This window comes from Ovis canadensis, chromosome 23, assembly GCF_042477335.2.
Source record: "Ovis canadensis isolate MfBH-ARS-UI-01 breed Bighorn chromosome 23, ARS-UI_OviCan_v2, whole genome shotgun sequence".
In the NCBI taxonomy this organism is placed as follows: Eukaryota; Metazoa; Chordata; class Mammalia; order Artiodactyla; family Bovidae; genus Ovis; species Ovis canadensis.
This window is the reverse complement of record NC_091267.1, coordinates 48,962,841-48,979,173: the sequence shown is the minus strand read 5'-3', so window position 1 is coordinate 48,979,173 and position 16,333 is coordinate 48,962,841. Positions and strand designations below refer to the sequence as shown.

Genomic DNA, 16,333 nt, shown 5'->3' with positions numbered 1-16,333 from the left:
TTTCTCATGACTTTCTCTTCCTTCTTTCCCATCATGTCTCCCTCAGACACGTGTCCTGCAAGCAGTCCCTGAGAGCTGAGTTGGGTGCCCACCTGCTGGTCCCCATGGCGTTATTTTTCACTCTAGACCCTGTTGCACTATATCATTACTGCCAGTGGGTCTGTCCCACCACCCAAACTGTAAGCTCCAAAAAGACAAGAGGCTATCTTTTATTTATTAAATCTCCTACTAGCGCGTGGCTCATAGTACATAATTGGGACCCAATAAAGTTTATTGAGTGAATTAATGAGAAGATGGATGAATGGTTGAATTGTAAATTATGACTGACTTCTATAAAGGCAATCAATCAATACTCAGTGACCTCTAAAGCAATTGCTGCGACTCAGGGCCCTCCCTGAAAGCTTAAAATCCCAAAGATTGCTTGGCCTGCTCTGGGTGTATCTCACCAGGATAAAGGAGGATGAGATTGAGAGGGCGAGACAAATCAGAGGCAAGACCATGTTCTTATTCCTCTTTCTCTACTCCAAGGCCCCCATCCCTCAGGCGTCTTCTGACAAAAAGAAGATAATACAACATGAAGTTTTTATCTTTAAACACAGCCTTGATGAACTTAAATACTGATATTTTCCAGATGTGTTTTCTCCTTACTTTGAACAGTGATTCTTCTTTCTTGTTGATAAGATTCTGGTGACCCAACATGGCAAGAGGCAGAAAGATAACTTCTTCCTTCACACACATCCCTTTGAAGTCTGGAGAAACACATTCAACTTTAAAATAAAAAGGAAGAAACAAAAAAAGAATATTCAGCGAAGGAAGAGGTTTCTCTGAAGGAGAAGTTGGAAGGAAATAAAATAGAAACTCCATTATTTATCAGAGTTTGTAAAGGCATCTCCATAGTTTTTTCTTCAAAACTGTTCTGTGTGTGTGTGTGTGTGTGTGTGTGTGTGTGTGTGTGTGTATGTGTGTGTGTGTGTTAGTCACTTGGTCATATCTGACTCTTTGTGACCCTATGGACTATGGCCCGGAAGACACCTCTGTGTATGGAATTCTCCAGGCAAGAATACTGGAGTGGGTTGCCATTCCCTTCTCCAGGGGATCTTCCCGACCCAGGGATTGAACCCAGATCTCCTACATTGCAGGTGGACTCTTTACTGTCTGAGCCACCAGGGAAGCCCCAACTGTTCTTTAGTTCCCTTTTTATGTCACTTATGCAGATACAAGTTAGGATATAACTTAAGTTCCTTCCAGAGAATTTGCTGAACAAGTCAGAGAACTGCTGAGTCACCCAGATAGATCAGGTCAGCACACTAGTGGTGACTATGCGGCATGTCAGCCACTTTACAAAAAGCCCATTCTTGGACGGTTACAGCTTGGTGCACCCTCTGTCCTGGACTATTTATCATCCAGGCCGAAGCCACCTTCTAAGTTATGGGTTATTTTTTCTCAAGAACATTCCCTGAACAGGAAAATCTTATTTTGCGGTCCTACCCAGCAGGATGCTACCTTAAGGGATTTCAGATAAAGAAGAAAGACAGACATCTGAATCTTTCTCAGTAAGAACCTCCTCTAATACAACATTCCTAGTCACAGATGTCTGCCTTGCTGCTCAGTTCTGCAGGGTAGCATTACAGCTGGGTAAGCAAGCTTTCAAATGAGCATCAGACCACACTGCGTAGGTGTTGTTAGAATCAAGGATAACACCTTCTCACCAGACAGTATTTTTGTAATGAAACCTGAAATAGTGTTCAAGGTAGAAATGTCTTTATTACATCCCAGGGGAATGTACCTGGTATTACTGGGAAGTCCCAGATACCAATGAAGGGTTGTGTTTCCTACAGTCAAACTGGTAGACATCATCCTGAGCACCAGGCAGGACTCTATTCTTCGTTCCTGTCCTGGAGGCTCGGTCATGAGCTATGTCTCTGGACCCTCCACGTCCATGTTTGCCCCAAACATGACAAGTACTTGGTAGACCTCTAAGAATGATGAATATAAAAGGAAGATAAAGAAGACATAGTCCTGGGACTTCCCTGGTCATCCAGTGATTAAGAATCTAAGAGTAGACCAACACAAGGGACTCAGGTTCAATCCCTGGTCAGGGAGCTAAGATCACATGTGCTGTGGAGCAAATGAGCCCACGCAACTCAACTAGGGAGAAGCCGCGTGCTGCAACAAAGAACCCACGTGCCACAGCTAAGACCCAACCCAGCCATAAAAAATAAATGTTAAAAATAAAAAGACTAGCAGACCATGAGTTGGTCCTCTCAACAAGAAAAAAGACACAATTCTCCTCCTCAAGGGATTTTTCTTGGAAGAAACCATATTTAGGAAAAAGAAGTACTCCATGAGAGGAGAAGTGGAATTACAGAGTAAACGTGGATGTTGGAGTTAGATCTCCGGGCCTGGAATCTCACTTAGTCTCTTATAAGCTGTGTGACTCTAAGGAAGTTACTGGACATCTCTGGGCCTCAGGTTTTTTCATGTGTGAAATAGCAGTCATAAGGATTAACCGCAATGATGATGTGATACACCTTGGAAAGAGTGAGGCCATCTGTAGGGGCTGATTTTATTGCCATTCGGATACAGAGTCCCGTTGGTGTGGAATCGGATCATCAGGGAAGGCTTCACACAATGGGCCAGTGAGATTCAGAGTGGACCTTTAAGAATGGCTGGAATCAAGACAAGGGAGGAAGAGGTTAGTGGCCCAGATCAAGGGCTTTTATAGGGCTTCCCTAGTGGTCCAGTGGTTAAGAATCTGCCTGCCAGTGCAGGGGACGCAGGCTCAAGCCCTGGTCTGGGAAGTCCCACGTGCAGTGAAGCAACTATGCCTGTGTGCCACAAACACTGAGCCTGTGATCCAGCGCCATGCTCCACACAAGAAAAGCCACCACAGTGAGAAGCCCACCTGCTGCACCTGGAGAAAGCCACGAGCGCCAACCGAGACCCAGTGCAGCCAAGAGTAAATGAGTCTTAAAAAACACTGGAGGGGACATATGTATATCTATGGCTGGTTCATGTTGCTGTATGGTAGAAACCAACACAATGGTATAAAGCAATTATCCTTCAATTTAAAATAATTTTAAAAAATCAAGCACTTTTATAGAAAAGGTGTTATTGTTGGAAGCTAGAGAATTGAGCTTTTGGGGTACTTGAAGAGGGGCAATGTTTCATATATATGACACCTAAAGTAATACTTTGAAGATAAAAGTCTGTCAAGAAACACTTTCTAATAAAGGGGACCAGGTTAAAAAACAGACTGCTTGGACCCTTCTGTGCTCCCTCTTTGTTTTCCTCATGTGAGAACAATCTACACACCGAGGTCTCCCTCCGAAGACGGGGAGTTTCTAGGCTCAGAGAGGATGTCTGCCACTATTTTCCTGACTGAGGATTTGTGCTAATGAGTTAAGAGTAAAAACTGGTGAAAATGCTGTGTGTTTTTACAGTAAGTGTGACTTCTGGTCTCCATCAGTCTAGCATTTTTAAGCAGTCCCTGAAGTTTGTAGCTTTATATCCAAATCCTATTTTTAAACACAGATACACCGCCTTGGTGCCTACAACCAGTTCATTAGCCCTTGTGGGCAGGGCAAAGAGTTTTCTAGCACCAAAGAGAAACCTAACGGATTTTTAAGTGAATGTATTTATTTCTTTTACTCTATACAAACCTGAATGATCTGTCTATGACAGTTCTGGGTTTTTAAAAAGTAAAATGGAAGACAAATTAGACAGGGTTGAAAATGACTGCCTGTCAGCATATTCAGAGGTTTCTCTGGCTTCCAGGAAAAAGGGGCAGGACTCAAGGTCCCTGTGTGTGGTTTGAGGACAGACTGAGGCTTGTGTTTTGATTTGAGAATCAAAACTGAACCTAAACTTGTAAACATTACATGTTTTATTTTTTTAAAGGGTAGCTTTGCTAAAATGCAGATGAAACATTTTGTTCTTTGGAGTTTCTAGGAATAACCATGCCTGTTAGAAAACCCTCAGATTATTTTAACTGTATCTCTGGGTCTATATGGTAATTTTTTGAAAAAAAAAAAAAGATAATTATTCAACTAAATGCCATGCTCATTGCCGATGCCAAGCCCTCCCTGGGTTGGTTTGTATGTTTGTTTGCATAACCTCTAGCTCAGTTGATTCTTTTTCCACAGGCCTCGGCAGCCAGCAGGCAGATTCTTGTTTATTTAAATAAACAACGTAATGAATAAATCTGTGATGGATACCTACTACGTGCCACACACTGAGCTAAGAGCTGGGGATAAAACCAGCACCAATTTTCCTGCCCTAAGGGATATTGGGGACTTCCCAGGTGGCGCTAGTGGTAAAGAACCCGCCTGCCAATGCAGACCTAAGAGACTTGGGTTCAATGCCCGGATTGAGCAGATCCCCAGGAGGAGGGCATGGCAACCCACTCCAGTATTCTTGCCTGGAGAATCCCATGCACAGAGGAGCCTGGCGGACTACAGTCCATAAGGTCGCAGAGAGTCAAACACAACTGAAGTGACATAGCACACACGCACGCAAGGGGTCTTGGAGTAGCGAAACCATGACAACACCGTGATGGGAGTCCTGTGATCAGGAGAGAGACCCTAGCAAGATAAACTTCAGCATAGGTTTCTTATAGGATGTGACCAGCTGAGTCTTGAAGAGCAGGGAGGGCTTAGCTTGGGGAAGAAGCCTGGGAAGAACATTCTAGGTGGGGAGAAGCATGCATGGAAATGCTTGGAGGAGAAAGAGTTTGATGCAAGCCACACATTTCATTATGACTGAACTGGAGAAGCCTGGGGAAGAGCACAACCAGCTTCTCCAGGGAAGGTGCCGGGAGCCCTGGGGCTGGTTCACTTTAGGTCACACATCTGCTCCTTGACGAGAGCTCCAAGAATCTTCTCACGTGGTCCTGCATGGCTGGAAGGCTTGCTGAATAAAATAGACTGGATCCATTGGCCTACAAGTAATATATAAACCATAGCCATGCTTTAAAAAATGAGTCATCATTTTTTCAAAAGCTGTCGATACCGAGAGGGACAGTCAGCCTTGATCTCAAGCTGCTGGAGGCTGGATTTCATGGGAGTCACTTCTGGAGAGAGACACTCTTATTTGAAATGCTATTCTTTATTTTTCACTTTATATACTTTATTTGTTTCTACATTTTTAGTGGAGATATATGACTGACAATATTATATTAGTTTTGATGTCAAACATAGTTGGTTCAATATTTTTACAGATTATATTCCATTTAAAGTCATTACAAAATAATGGTTATATTTCCCTGTGCTATACAGTATATCCTTGTTTTTTATTTTATCCATAATTTGTATCCCTTAATCTCCTACCCCTCTTGTCCCTCCCCTCTTCCAACTGGTAACCACTAGTTTGTTCTCTGTATCTGTGAGTCTGTTTCTGTTTTGTTATATATACTATATTAGCTTGTTTTATTTTTTAGATTCCACATATAAGTGACATTATACAGTATTCATCTTTCTTTGTCTGACTTATTTCACTAAGCACAGTACCCGCCAGGCCCTTCCATGTTGTCGCAAATGGCAGAATTTCACTCTTGTTTATGACTGAGTGATATTTCCTTCTGTATGTATGCACCACATCTTCTTGACCCGTTCTTCCACCGATGGTCACTTAGTTGATTCCTTATCTTGGCTATTGCAAATATTGCTGCTGTGAACATTGACGTGCCTATATCTTGTCAAATTAGTGTTTTCATTTTCTTCAGGTACATACCCAGATGTGGAATTGCTGGATCATGTGGTAGCTCTGTCTTTAGTCTTTTAAAGAAGCTCCTTACTGTTCTCCATAGTGGCTATACTAATCTATACTTTCACCAATAGTGTACTAGGGTTCCCTTTTCTCCACATCCTCACTAACATTTGTTATCTGTAGACTTTCTGACCAGTGTGAGACATGGTGGTTCTGACATTGTGGTTTTGACTTGTGTTTCTCTGGTGATGTGGAATGTTTTTTCACTTACTTGTTGGCCATCTGTATATCTTCTTTGGGAAAATGTCTATTCAGGTCTTCTGCCCATTTTTAAAATTGGCTTGATTTTTGATATTGAGTTGTATAAGCTATTTATATATCTTGGATATGAACCCCTAAGAGTCATATCATTTGCAAATATCTTCTCTCATTCGGTAGGTTATCTTCTCATTTTGTCAGTGGTTTCCTTTGCTGTGCTAAAGTTTTTGAGTTTAATTAGGTTACATTTGTTTATTTTTGCTTTTGCTTCCTTTGCCTCAGGAGACAGTTCCTAGACATTTTAGAATGATAAATTTATAACCATAGAGAATTAATTCTTCTGAGAATGAATAAGAACAGTGGCTTTCATTTAACACTGCATCACTAACTTTTCCAGTAATATACAGTCAGGAAAATGCTGGGGGAAATGTCTTCTTGGGAAATTATTATTATTTGGAAACCCACTTAGGCATCTTCTTGTGAACTGTTAAAGATTCACATGTCACTAAGGAGAAGCAGATTGTCAGGCCTTAGTGGTGAACTCAGGACAGAAAGTGGCAAATACCCTTGACTTTGCATCTCTTTTACTAGGATTTTATGTATAAACTTGAGCTAGATGTTCTTTGCTGTGGAATCTCCTTGCAGATAAGTGAGTCACACTTGCCAAGAATAGCAGGGAGTCTGAGTGACACAACTTTGTAAATAAATTACAATGTTATTCTTCCACCTATGGAAATTAATATAAATGATAATACAGGTTGAGGACTTTTATAATACAAAAAAATTTAGGAAGTTCTAAACTATTTCTAGAGTCCCCAAGGCACTACGTAATCATGAGAACAGCTAAGAACCTAGAGTTCTCAACGACCAAACTGCCATTGGGATTTGCAACAAGTACGTTATTTATTTTCCTAAAAGAATGGCTTTTCCCCTAGATTTGATTTCATTTATACTTTTTGTTTTTTTCTGTTTCCTTTATTCTGTCATGAAATGATCTGTTGTTGAAACTGAAAGATAAAATGTGAGCAGGTATGTGCATTAATCCATTGATTTCCAAATCTTAGTTGTAGAGAAAATGGACAATGTTACAGGTGGCATGGAGACATCTCGCCAAACCTATGATGACAAGCTCACAGCAGTGGAAAGCGACCTGAAAAAATTAGGTAATCTGCAGTGAGAGTGAACTATGAAGTTGAATCCCTGTTAACTCAGCAGTCCCTAACCTTCTTGGTACCAGACACTGATTTCATGGAAAACAATTTTTCCACTGACCGGGGGTGGGTGGGAGGATGGTTTGGGGATGATTCAAGTGCATTACATTTACTGTGCACTTTATTTCTATTCTTATTACATCAGCTCCACTTCAGGTCTTCAGACATTACATCCCAGAGGTGGGGGACAGCTGCCCTAACTCAACTCTATGTAAATGATCAGTTGTTTTTTTTTTTAAGAATGACATGGCTCTAAACTCACATTCACCCAGAAAGACCTTAAACTTTCATGTTGTATGTTAATGTTTCCTCATGATTTAATTCAAAAGCTTTAAAATTTTAAAATTAAGGACCAATTTTGAAGTTGAATCCCCTCCCCGCAAAAATACTATTGTGTACCAAATAAAATCTGAAGATCAATCCTGGTGAAAAAAAATCACAGATACCCTTTATCAAAAGCTCTTTTATAAAATGCTTGGTAAATTCTTATTTGAAATATTTTAAACTGCACAATGAAGAAGGCAATGGCATCCCACTCCAGTACTCTTGCATGGAAAATCCCATGGATGGAGGAGCCTGGTAGACTGCAGTCCATGGGGTCGCTAAGAGTCAGACACGACTGAAGCGACTTAGCAGCAGCAACAGCAGCAGCAAACTGCACAAAATAATTGTAGAAATTAATTTTAAGAAATAGAAAATTCCAGCCTATTTTATCCTGTGATTTTTTTCCCCCAACTTTTTAAAGAAGAATTTTGGTGATTTTGAGAAATAGAAGATTCTAGCCTATTTTATTATGTGATTTTTTTTCCCCCAATCTTTAAAAGAATAATTTTGGTGAACTTAACAAATAGAAGGTTATTGCCTTCTTGTCATCCTTCCTAGTGCTCTAGAAACAAGTAAATTCCCCCTCCTTCCATGAGAAAAGTGTTCACCCAAGTTAATCTGTGCTGGTATTCTGCACCCTTTCCAATTCCTGAGGACCCAGGTTTAACAGAGATGTAGATTTTACTAATGCATGCAGTGAGCACATCACACAAGTTTTCTGTCCGAAACAGAGCACATTCCAGTTAGGAATAAAACTCTGTTTTATTCTTGGGAATCTGTGACCTCACTTGAACGCGCCTCCATCCCACCAACCTGAGTAACACATGTGTCTGATTCCAGGGGACCAAACGGGAAAGAAAGCGCTCAGCACCAACTCAGAACTCTCCACCTTCAGGTCAGACATCCTGGATCTCCGTCAGCAACTTCGTGAGATCACGGAAAAGACCAGCAAGAACAAAGATACGCTGGAGAAGTTGCAGGCAAGTGGGGATGCACTGGTGGACCGGCAGAGTCAACTGAAGGAAACTTTGGAGAATAACTCCTTCCTCATCACCACTGTCAACAAAACCCTGCAGGCCTATAACGGCTACGTCACGAATCTTCAGCAGGACACGAGCGTGCTGCAGGGCAACCTGCAGAGCCAAATGTACTCTCACAATGTGGTCATCATGAACCTCAACAACCTGAACCTAACACAGGTGCAGCAGAGGAACCTCATCACGAATCTGCAGCGCTCTGTGGATGACACGAGCCAGGCGATCCAGCGCATCAAGAACGACTTCCAGAACCTACAGCAGGTCTTCCTTCAAGCCAAGAAGGACACGGATTGGCTGAAGGAGAAGGTGCAGAGCCTGCAGACTCTGGCTGCCAATAACTCTGCCTTGGCCAAAGCCAACAACGACACCCTGGAGGACATGAACAGCCAGCTCAGCTCCTTCACAGGGCAGATGGACAATATCACCACAGCCTCCCAAGCCAACGAGCAGAACCTGAAGGACCTGCAGGACGTGCACAGGGATGCGGAGAACAGAACGGCGGCCAAATTCAGCCAGCTCGAGGAGCGCTTCCAGCTCTTCGAGTCAGACATTGTGAACATCATCAGCAATATCAGCTACACAGCCCACTACCTGCGGACACTGACCAGCAACCTGAATGAAGTCAGGACCACGTGCACGGACACGCTGACCAAACACACGGACGATCTGACCTCCCTGAACAACACGCTGGCCAACATCCGTTTGGATTCCGTTTCTCTCAGGATGCAGCAAGATTTGATGAGGTCGAGGTTGGACACGGAAGTGGCCAACTTGTCAGTGATTATGGAAGAAATGAAGCTGGTGGACTCCAAGCATGGTCAGCTCATCAAGAATTTTACCATCCTGCAAGGTAAGTGGAAATTCTGAACTTACGTTGTTATCTATGATTGTAGGACAACTGACCCTAAAGCTCGACAATTTAAAACAATAAGCCTGTATTACTGTGTAGTTCCTGAGGGTCAGGGATTCGGGAGTAGCTTAGTGTAAGTCGGTGGTTTGGGCTCAGTATCTCTCATGAGGTTGTAGTTAAGATGATAGCTGGAACAATAGTCTTCTTATTTATCTATTTTTGGTTGTGCTGGGGCAGGGAGGTCTTTGTTGCTGCTCACAGGCTTTCTCTAGCTGCGGCAAGTAGGGGCTCCTCTTGTTGCAGTGCACGGGCTTCTCATTGCAGTGGCTTCTCTTGTTGCAGAGCATGGGCACCAGGTGCTTGGGGGCTTCAGTAGTTATGGCACCTGGGCCTAGTTGCCCCGAGGAATGTGGACTCTTCCTGGAACAGGGATGGAACTCATGTCCCCAGAATTAACCACTGGACCACCAGGGAAGCCCTGGGGCTGTAGTCTTCTGAAGCTTTAATTGGGGCTGAGGAGCTGCTTCCAAGATGGCTCATTCATATGGCTCTTGGGCTTGTTGGTTATTGGCAGGTGGCCTTGGTTCCTCATCATGTGAAATTGCTTGAGTGTCCTCACAGCAGGGCAGCTGGCTGCCTCCAGAGCAAATGATCCAAGAGAAACAGAAGGAAGCCAAGATGTCTTTTAGCCTCAAAGGTCACATACCATCATTCCACCATATCCTCTCCTTTAGAAACAAGTCACTAAGTCCATCTCACACACAAAGGGGAGGGGAATTAAGTTCTATTTCTCGAAGGGAAATAGAAGGGAAGCATAACTAAGAATTTGTGGACAGTGCTTAAAGGTGCTCCATTAAATGTTTGTGAATGAAAGACTGGTTAATTTGGAACTTTTCAGTGCCTAGCTATTTCAATGCCATTACAAATTGGGCTCCTTTGGAAGAAAGGTTCAATCTTCTAGATCATGGAGTGACCATTAAGAGATGGCTACTTCCAAGTGCCACGAACAGTGGATGATTGGCCATCACAGTAACTGTCAGGCCACAGAGGAGGGAAATGATGTGACTTACATATAAAATCTGAGTTTTACTCCAAACCAGGGCATCCGTATAAACTGAAAGTCCTTGGACCAGATTAGATCATTTTTGAGCTTTCAGGAAAGCAATAATCACCAGAATGACTTCACTAAGAAGAAAGCCAATGGACTTCATTTTATTTCCTGACAGTAACAGAGATAGCATATTGTTTAAACTAGGAGAATGAAAAATAGCACATCTGGACTTCAGCGAGGCTCCTGGCGGTGATACCCTTCAGAACAAGGTGGAGCAATCAGTGCTGGATGAATGATCAGTTAGATGGGTTTATTGGTCGTATTCATTTGCATAGCAAATTACTAAAAACTCAGCACTTACAGCTCCCATTTCTCATCTCACAGTTTCTGTGGTCAGGAATCTGGGCACAGCATAGGTGTATCCTTTGCTTAGGGTCTTGCCCAGGTACAGGCTCAGTGAGGGGCTATGGTTTCATCAGAGTCTTGACTAGGGAAAGCCTCATTTCCACACTCCTTCAGGTTCTTGGCAGAATCCATCTGTTGGCAATCTGGATGGTAAGATGGGCTGTCAGGTCCTAAAGGTCACCCCAGCCCCTTGCCATGTGGCCATCTCAAACCATTGCAGCTTCTTTACACCCAGCAAGGGAGTCTCTCACTCCAGCCTGCAAAGATAGAGTCTTATATAATGTAACCTAGGCAAGGGAATGACATCCCATCACCTTTGCCATATACAGTTGGTCAGAAGCAATTTACAGTTTCCATGCTTAAGGGGAAAGGATTATACAAGGGCATGAGTCACTGAGAGTCACCCTTGGGTGTGACTGCCATGCTAGTTGAATGAATATAAAGGGTGATAGTTAAATGAGGCCCTCTGAGCCTGGAAGCAGAGCTGAGTGGCAGATGGCAGGGACTGCTCAACAGCTTGGCCAGGACTAGCATGAGGACGTGGATGACAGCCAATACTTGTGTGATGTGAAACTGTGTATACTAACAGGTCAGAGAATCTTGATCCAAAATGATCTGCAGAGGCTGGAACAGTAAAGAGATGCCAACAAAATGAAATAGATGGGGGAGACATGAAAATCCCTACTTGTAGATAGAGAAGGCCAAATACAAATGTTGATGGGGTGGGTGGTGGGCATGACTTAGAGGAAGTGTGCATGAAAAGTGTGGGGCGTTTTAGTAGACTGTAAAGCAACTCAATGTGTCTGCCAGGGAAGCTCATGTGATCTTTTGCTGTATTAATAAAAATATGATATCCAAAATGAGGGAGGTGATACTCCCTCCTTTTAGCATGGCAAAACCACTCCCCAAGGATAGTGTGTATGTTGGGAAGCCTGATCAACAGGGGATGCTCACAGACCAGCACGCTCAGAAAAATAGGATCAGGGTGAGTGATGGGGTCTAGAAATCATGTGCTGTGAAGAAGGATCGAAGAACCTGGAACTTTAACCTATAGGAGAGACTGCTTAGTGGGGAATAAGGCAGCTGTTTATAACTATTCAAAAGGCTGTCATGTGGAAGAGATTTTAAATGACATCTGAGGCACTCCAGAGGGTGAAACAAAGACTAGTGGGTACTCATTAAAGGAAAATGTTTTAGTTCTTATATAGTGTTCCTTATAAAAATTGCTGTTGCTTGAAAATATAATGGATTCTGTGAACCGTACGTGTGCCCAGCTATAGAGGGGCTGGACAATGCCTGTCAGGGGTACTGTAGGTGAGAGTCATACTCTGAATAAAGAGTGGGCTTTCACACAGCCAGACAGTTCTTCAGTGCTTGATTTATTTATTACCTATATTTATTATTTATTTCTTTTCCCCTATTCCTTCTCAACTGAAATTCAGAATGAGGGGAAATCTCAGCAGACTTGCAATCTCATAAAATAAGTGCTTTCTAATTGTCTCTTAAAGTTGTAATACCCTCAACAATCCTAACATGGTATTCTGGATATTTTCTAGCTATAAATGTCTTTGGAGATGTCATTTCCTTGGAGAAGGGGGGCTACAGTCCATGGGGTTGTAAAGAGTTGGCCACGACTTAGCGACCAGACAACAACAATAAATGACAATAAATAGATTAACAATATCCAGATTCAGATATTTATTAACAATAAATAGATTCAGAGCCTGGCTTTAAATGAATTAATGTTTCCATTCTGATTATTTTTATCAACTGAAGTTAAGTATGAGTGTAATGAGGGCTTTTCATGAATTACCCCTGTGACACCCACTCTGTAAAGCAGGTGCTCAAAAACTCATTGCCAGTTATACATAAGGAAACTAAGCCTTCTAGGGGTTTAAAGAACTTCCTTAAATTTACAGAAATGATAAGTAGCTAAATGGGATCTGAGCCCAGATTGTTTGGTGCAAAGCCTGTGATGCAAACCCCATAGATAATCACAGAAAATGCATGCCCTTCCTCCTGGCCGCCCCAGGGGAGCCTATGAGGCCAAGGAGATGGGATTTCACTCTAAATGTGAGGGGGAGTTTTAAGGAAGGGGGTGACATGACCTGACTTATATTTTTGAAAGGTCATCCTAGATGCTGGGGGAAGAACAGATAACCAGGAAGTGATCCTGGAGGCAGTGTTCCAGTGAGGAGTGAGGGACCCATCGTGGGTGACTTGGGATGGATAGTAGCAGCATGCATGACCACAGCGGGTCTTCTCAGTCAGGAGGAATTCTGGAGAGAGAATCAAGGGTAGCCCTGCCCTTCCCCAGATGATAGCCCGGACTGGCCTTCTGTGGCCGTGCCTGCAGGGTGAGGAACACATGGGCTGGAGGGGCTGTGAACGTTCAGAGCCCACCCAGATCCCTTTTTGATCACATTTGGTGTGCAAGACCCTGGATTTCTCTCCCCAAGGTGTCCCAAGCCCAAAGGGTACATTGATGGAGTAGAGTGCTGTGGGCAGAAACTGGACGCGGGATCAGGCCAGCTTTGAGGAGCTGGACAAGGCTCATGGATGGATCAGACATGAGCAGGGCGGAGGAATGGGCATCTCCTAAGTGTTTAGCTTGAGCAACAAGGTGGATGCTGGGAAAGATTGAGGCCAGGAGGAGAAGAGGGCGACAGAGGATGAGATGGTTGGGTGGCATCACCGACTTAATGGACATGAGTTTGAGCAAACTCAAGAAGATATTGGAGGACAGGGAAGCCTGGCGTGCCGAAGTCCATGGGGTTGCAAAGAGTCAGAGATGACTGAGCAACTGAACAACCACAACAAAATTGAATCCTGTCAACAATGATCTCTACCTCCATAAACCCCAGAACCTTATGAAAGGCTTTTATTGTTGTTGTTGCCGATAGTGTAACATTTTTTCATCCTAATTTGGCACATGGAAGACTTCATACTTCATAAAACACACTCTTAGGTAGCAAGTTCACCTCACACCCTAAGCTACTGCTACAATACATGCAGGTGTAAGTCGCATCCTCCTAGTACAACCAGACAATTCCCTGCACCTGCTCTTCTGGGAGGACCGTGAGGTTTAGTGATGAGAACGAGAGCCGTAGAGCCAGAGAACCCTGGAGATGAGTACCAAGTATCTGTCTACCTATTTCAGTTATAAGGACTTAATGAGATAATGTAAATAAAACAGGGCAGTGCCTGGCAGAGGCTTAGCTAATATTCATACCCAAGTGTGAGTATGTTCAGTTCCTGTCCAAGTTTTTCCCTCTGCTGTAGCCCCAGCCAGTACATCACCATGGAAGACAACATTCGTGCCCACAAAGAACACAGTTGTACAGACGCAGGCTTTAAGGTTGACGGGAGTTCAGAAGTTCTTACTGCTGGCTTCCCGGTGCCCAGCCCTGGAGAGGAATCAGACTGGCTGCTGCCCCTCTCTGACTTTCCCTCATTTTTGATCCATGTTATCTATTTGTTTTTGGCTCTGCTGGGGGCTACTCTAGTTACGGTGTGCGGGCTTCTCATTGCAGTGACTTCTCTTGTTGCAGCACCCAGACTCTAGGACGAGTAGGCTCAGTAGTTGTAGCATATAGGCTTAATTGCTCAGGGGTGTGTTGGGATCTCCCCAGATCAGGGATCGAACCCATGTCCCCTGCAGTTGGCAGGTGGATTTTTAACCACTGGACCACCAGGGAAATCCTGATCCACGTTTATTGAGTGCAGGCATTCGAAGGCGTTGAAGCACACCGTGGCCAGTTGGTGAGAAACAGTGGCTTAAATATATCCTCCTCTGTGGACAAAGAGCTTCCGTGGCTTTCCAGATGTCTGACTATCTTGAACATGAGGTCAAGAACCAAATTATTTTTTAAAATGATTGCCAAATATCCTGTCTTAAATTTCCTTTTTATTTGTATATGCCTTTTCACCTAAGCCCTGCAGAATGACTTTTTCACATGTGGGTGTTAAATAAATGTGATTCATTTCACTGCGTGAGAAGAAAAATATGTCAGATGATATTACTATTTTTCTGTATCTTCCAGCCTGACCACTTGTGGTTCTAAAATAAAAGTCTCCACGATGTTGAGTGGCAGTAAGAATTAAAGTGTTTTCTCTATTTTCCGTTAGGCACAAGCAGTTTTTTTTGGAAAACAAGTTGTAAAGTTATTTCAGGGGTAGGATACGGGGCTTGGCCCTTCTCAAAGCCCGCAGCTTGGTGGCCAAAGCAGCAACAGCACAGTATTTAAAGCCTCCTATCCTCTTTAAGATGTTTGTTTAAAGGATTCTAGTGTTTAAAGCTCCTGGCTCTGGAGCCTAGAAGCCTGGGGAGGAGGATTTGCTGACAGTGCAAACACAGCTGTTCTGAGTTCTGGTCTTGGTCATATACAGGCATTTCTGGAGCCTTCATTCGACAGCTTTACCAGCAACATGGTATCCTGGCATTTCACAATCCCAAGCCAGGGGAGCTCCCTGGTGGTTCAGTGGTTAGGGCTCCACACTTCCATTGCACGGGACACGGGTTCAATCCCTGGTCAGGGAACTAAGATCCCACAAGCCACATGGCAAAAAAAAAATCCCAAGCTAGGCAGCCAACCACGTGGCCTCGTTTTCTGTTCTGTACAGGACATCATGTCTGCCCCACATGTAACGTCACCATTTTCTCAACTCTGAATTCAAGGTATTGCATGGGCTCATGAATACTGTCTTGTCATTTATTTCAGAGTTTTCACTTTTAAGGCACTATCAGTGGCTTATATTTTATTTCATTTTACTTTAACAGCTGCCCCCACCAAAAAATAAAAAAGATTCAAGTAATACCTAAAATCCTAGAATCATCCAGATGCCAAAAGCTATACTGGCATCCCAGGTCCTTGAGGAAGATATACCCCTAGCATTAGTGATCAGCTTTGTAGGGGGATCCAGTCCTAACTTTTGAAATGGTTTTAGCTCTTTTTCTTAGTGATTTTTAGAAAGAAATAAATAGCAAATATCTAGGTCTTAAGGAGCAAGCAAAGTATTGTCTTAATGAGACAAGTATATGAATGAATGAATCCCCGAGTACAGGGCATACAGAGTACATTTTCCCATAGCCCAGTGTTTGAAGGCAGAGTTCCAGCCTCCGGCTCTAGCTCTGTGATATTTTCCCAAGGCTGGGGCAGCTGTGGATGAAGACGTGGGTCCTAGCAGTTTGCCTGCTAGGAGTTTATCCATCGCCATGGATATAAAACATTATATTAAACTTTTCAATATAACAGAGAACATATTTGTTTTTTTAATTGGAGGATAATTGCTTTACTAAGTTGTATCGGTTGCCCCTCTTGAGCCTCCCTCCTACCCCCACCCCGGCTCTCTAGGTTTTCACAGACGGCCGGGCTGGGCTCCCTGTGTTATAAAGCAGCTTCCCACTAGCTGTGTCTTTTACACGTGGTAATTTATATATTTCAGTACTACTCTTTCAATTCATCCCACCCTCTCCTTTCCCAACTCTGTC

The 16,333-nt window shown here is 43.3% G+C and overlaps 1 protein-coding gene across 1 annotated transcript in view; it reads left to right on the top strand.

The window, feature by feature from the left end:
• COLEC12 (collectin subfamily member 12) overlaps positions 1-16,333 on the top strand; it is a 178,803-nt gene that overhangs the window by 143,166 nt on the left and 19,304 nt on the right. The window contains exons 4-5 of the mRNA XM_069568912.1: positions 7,029-7,127; positions 8,340-9,386. Of these exons, the coding sequence (XP_069425013.1) occupies positions 7,029-7,127; positions 8,340-9,386 (1,146 nt within the window). The remainder of the gene's footprint in view (positions 1-7,028; positions 7,128-8,339; positions 9,387-16,333) is intronic.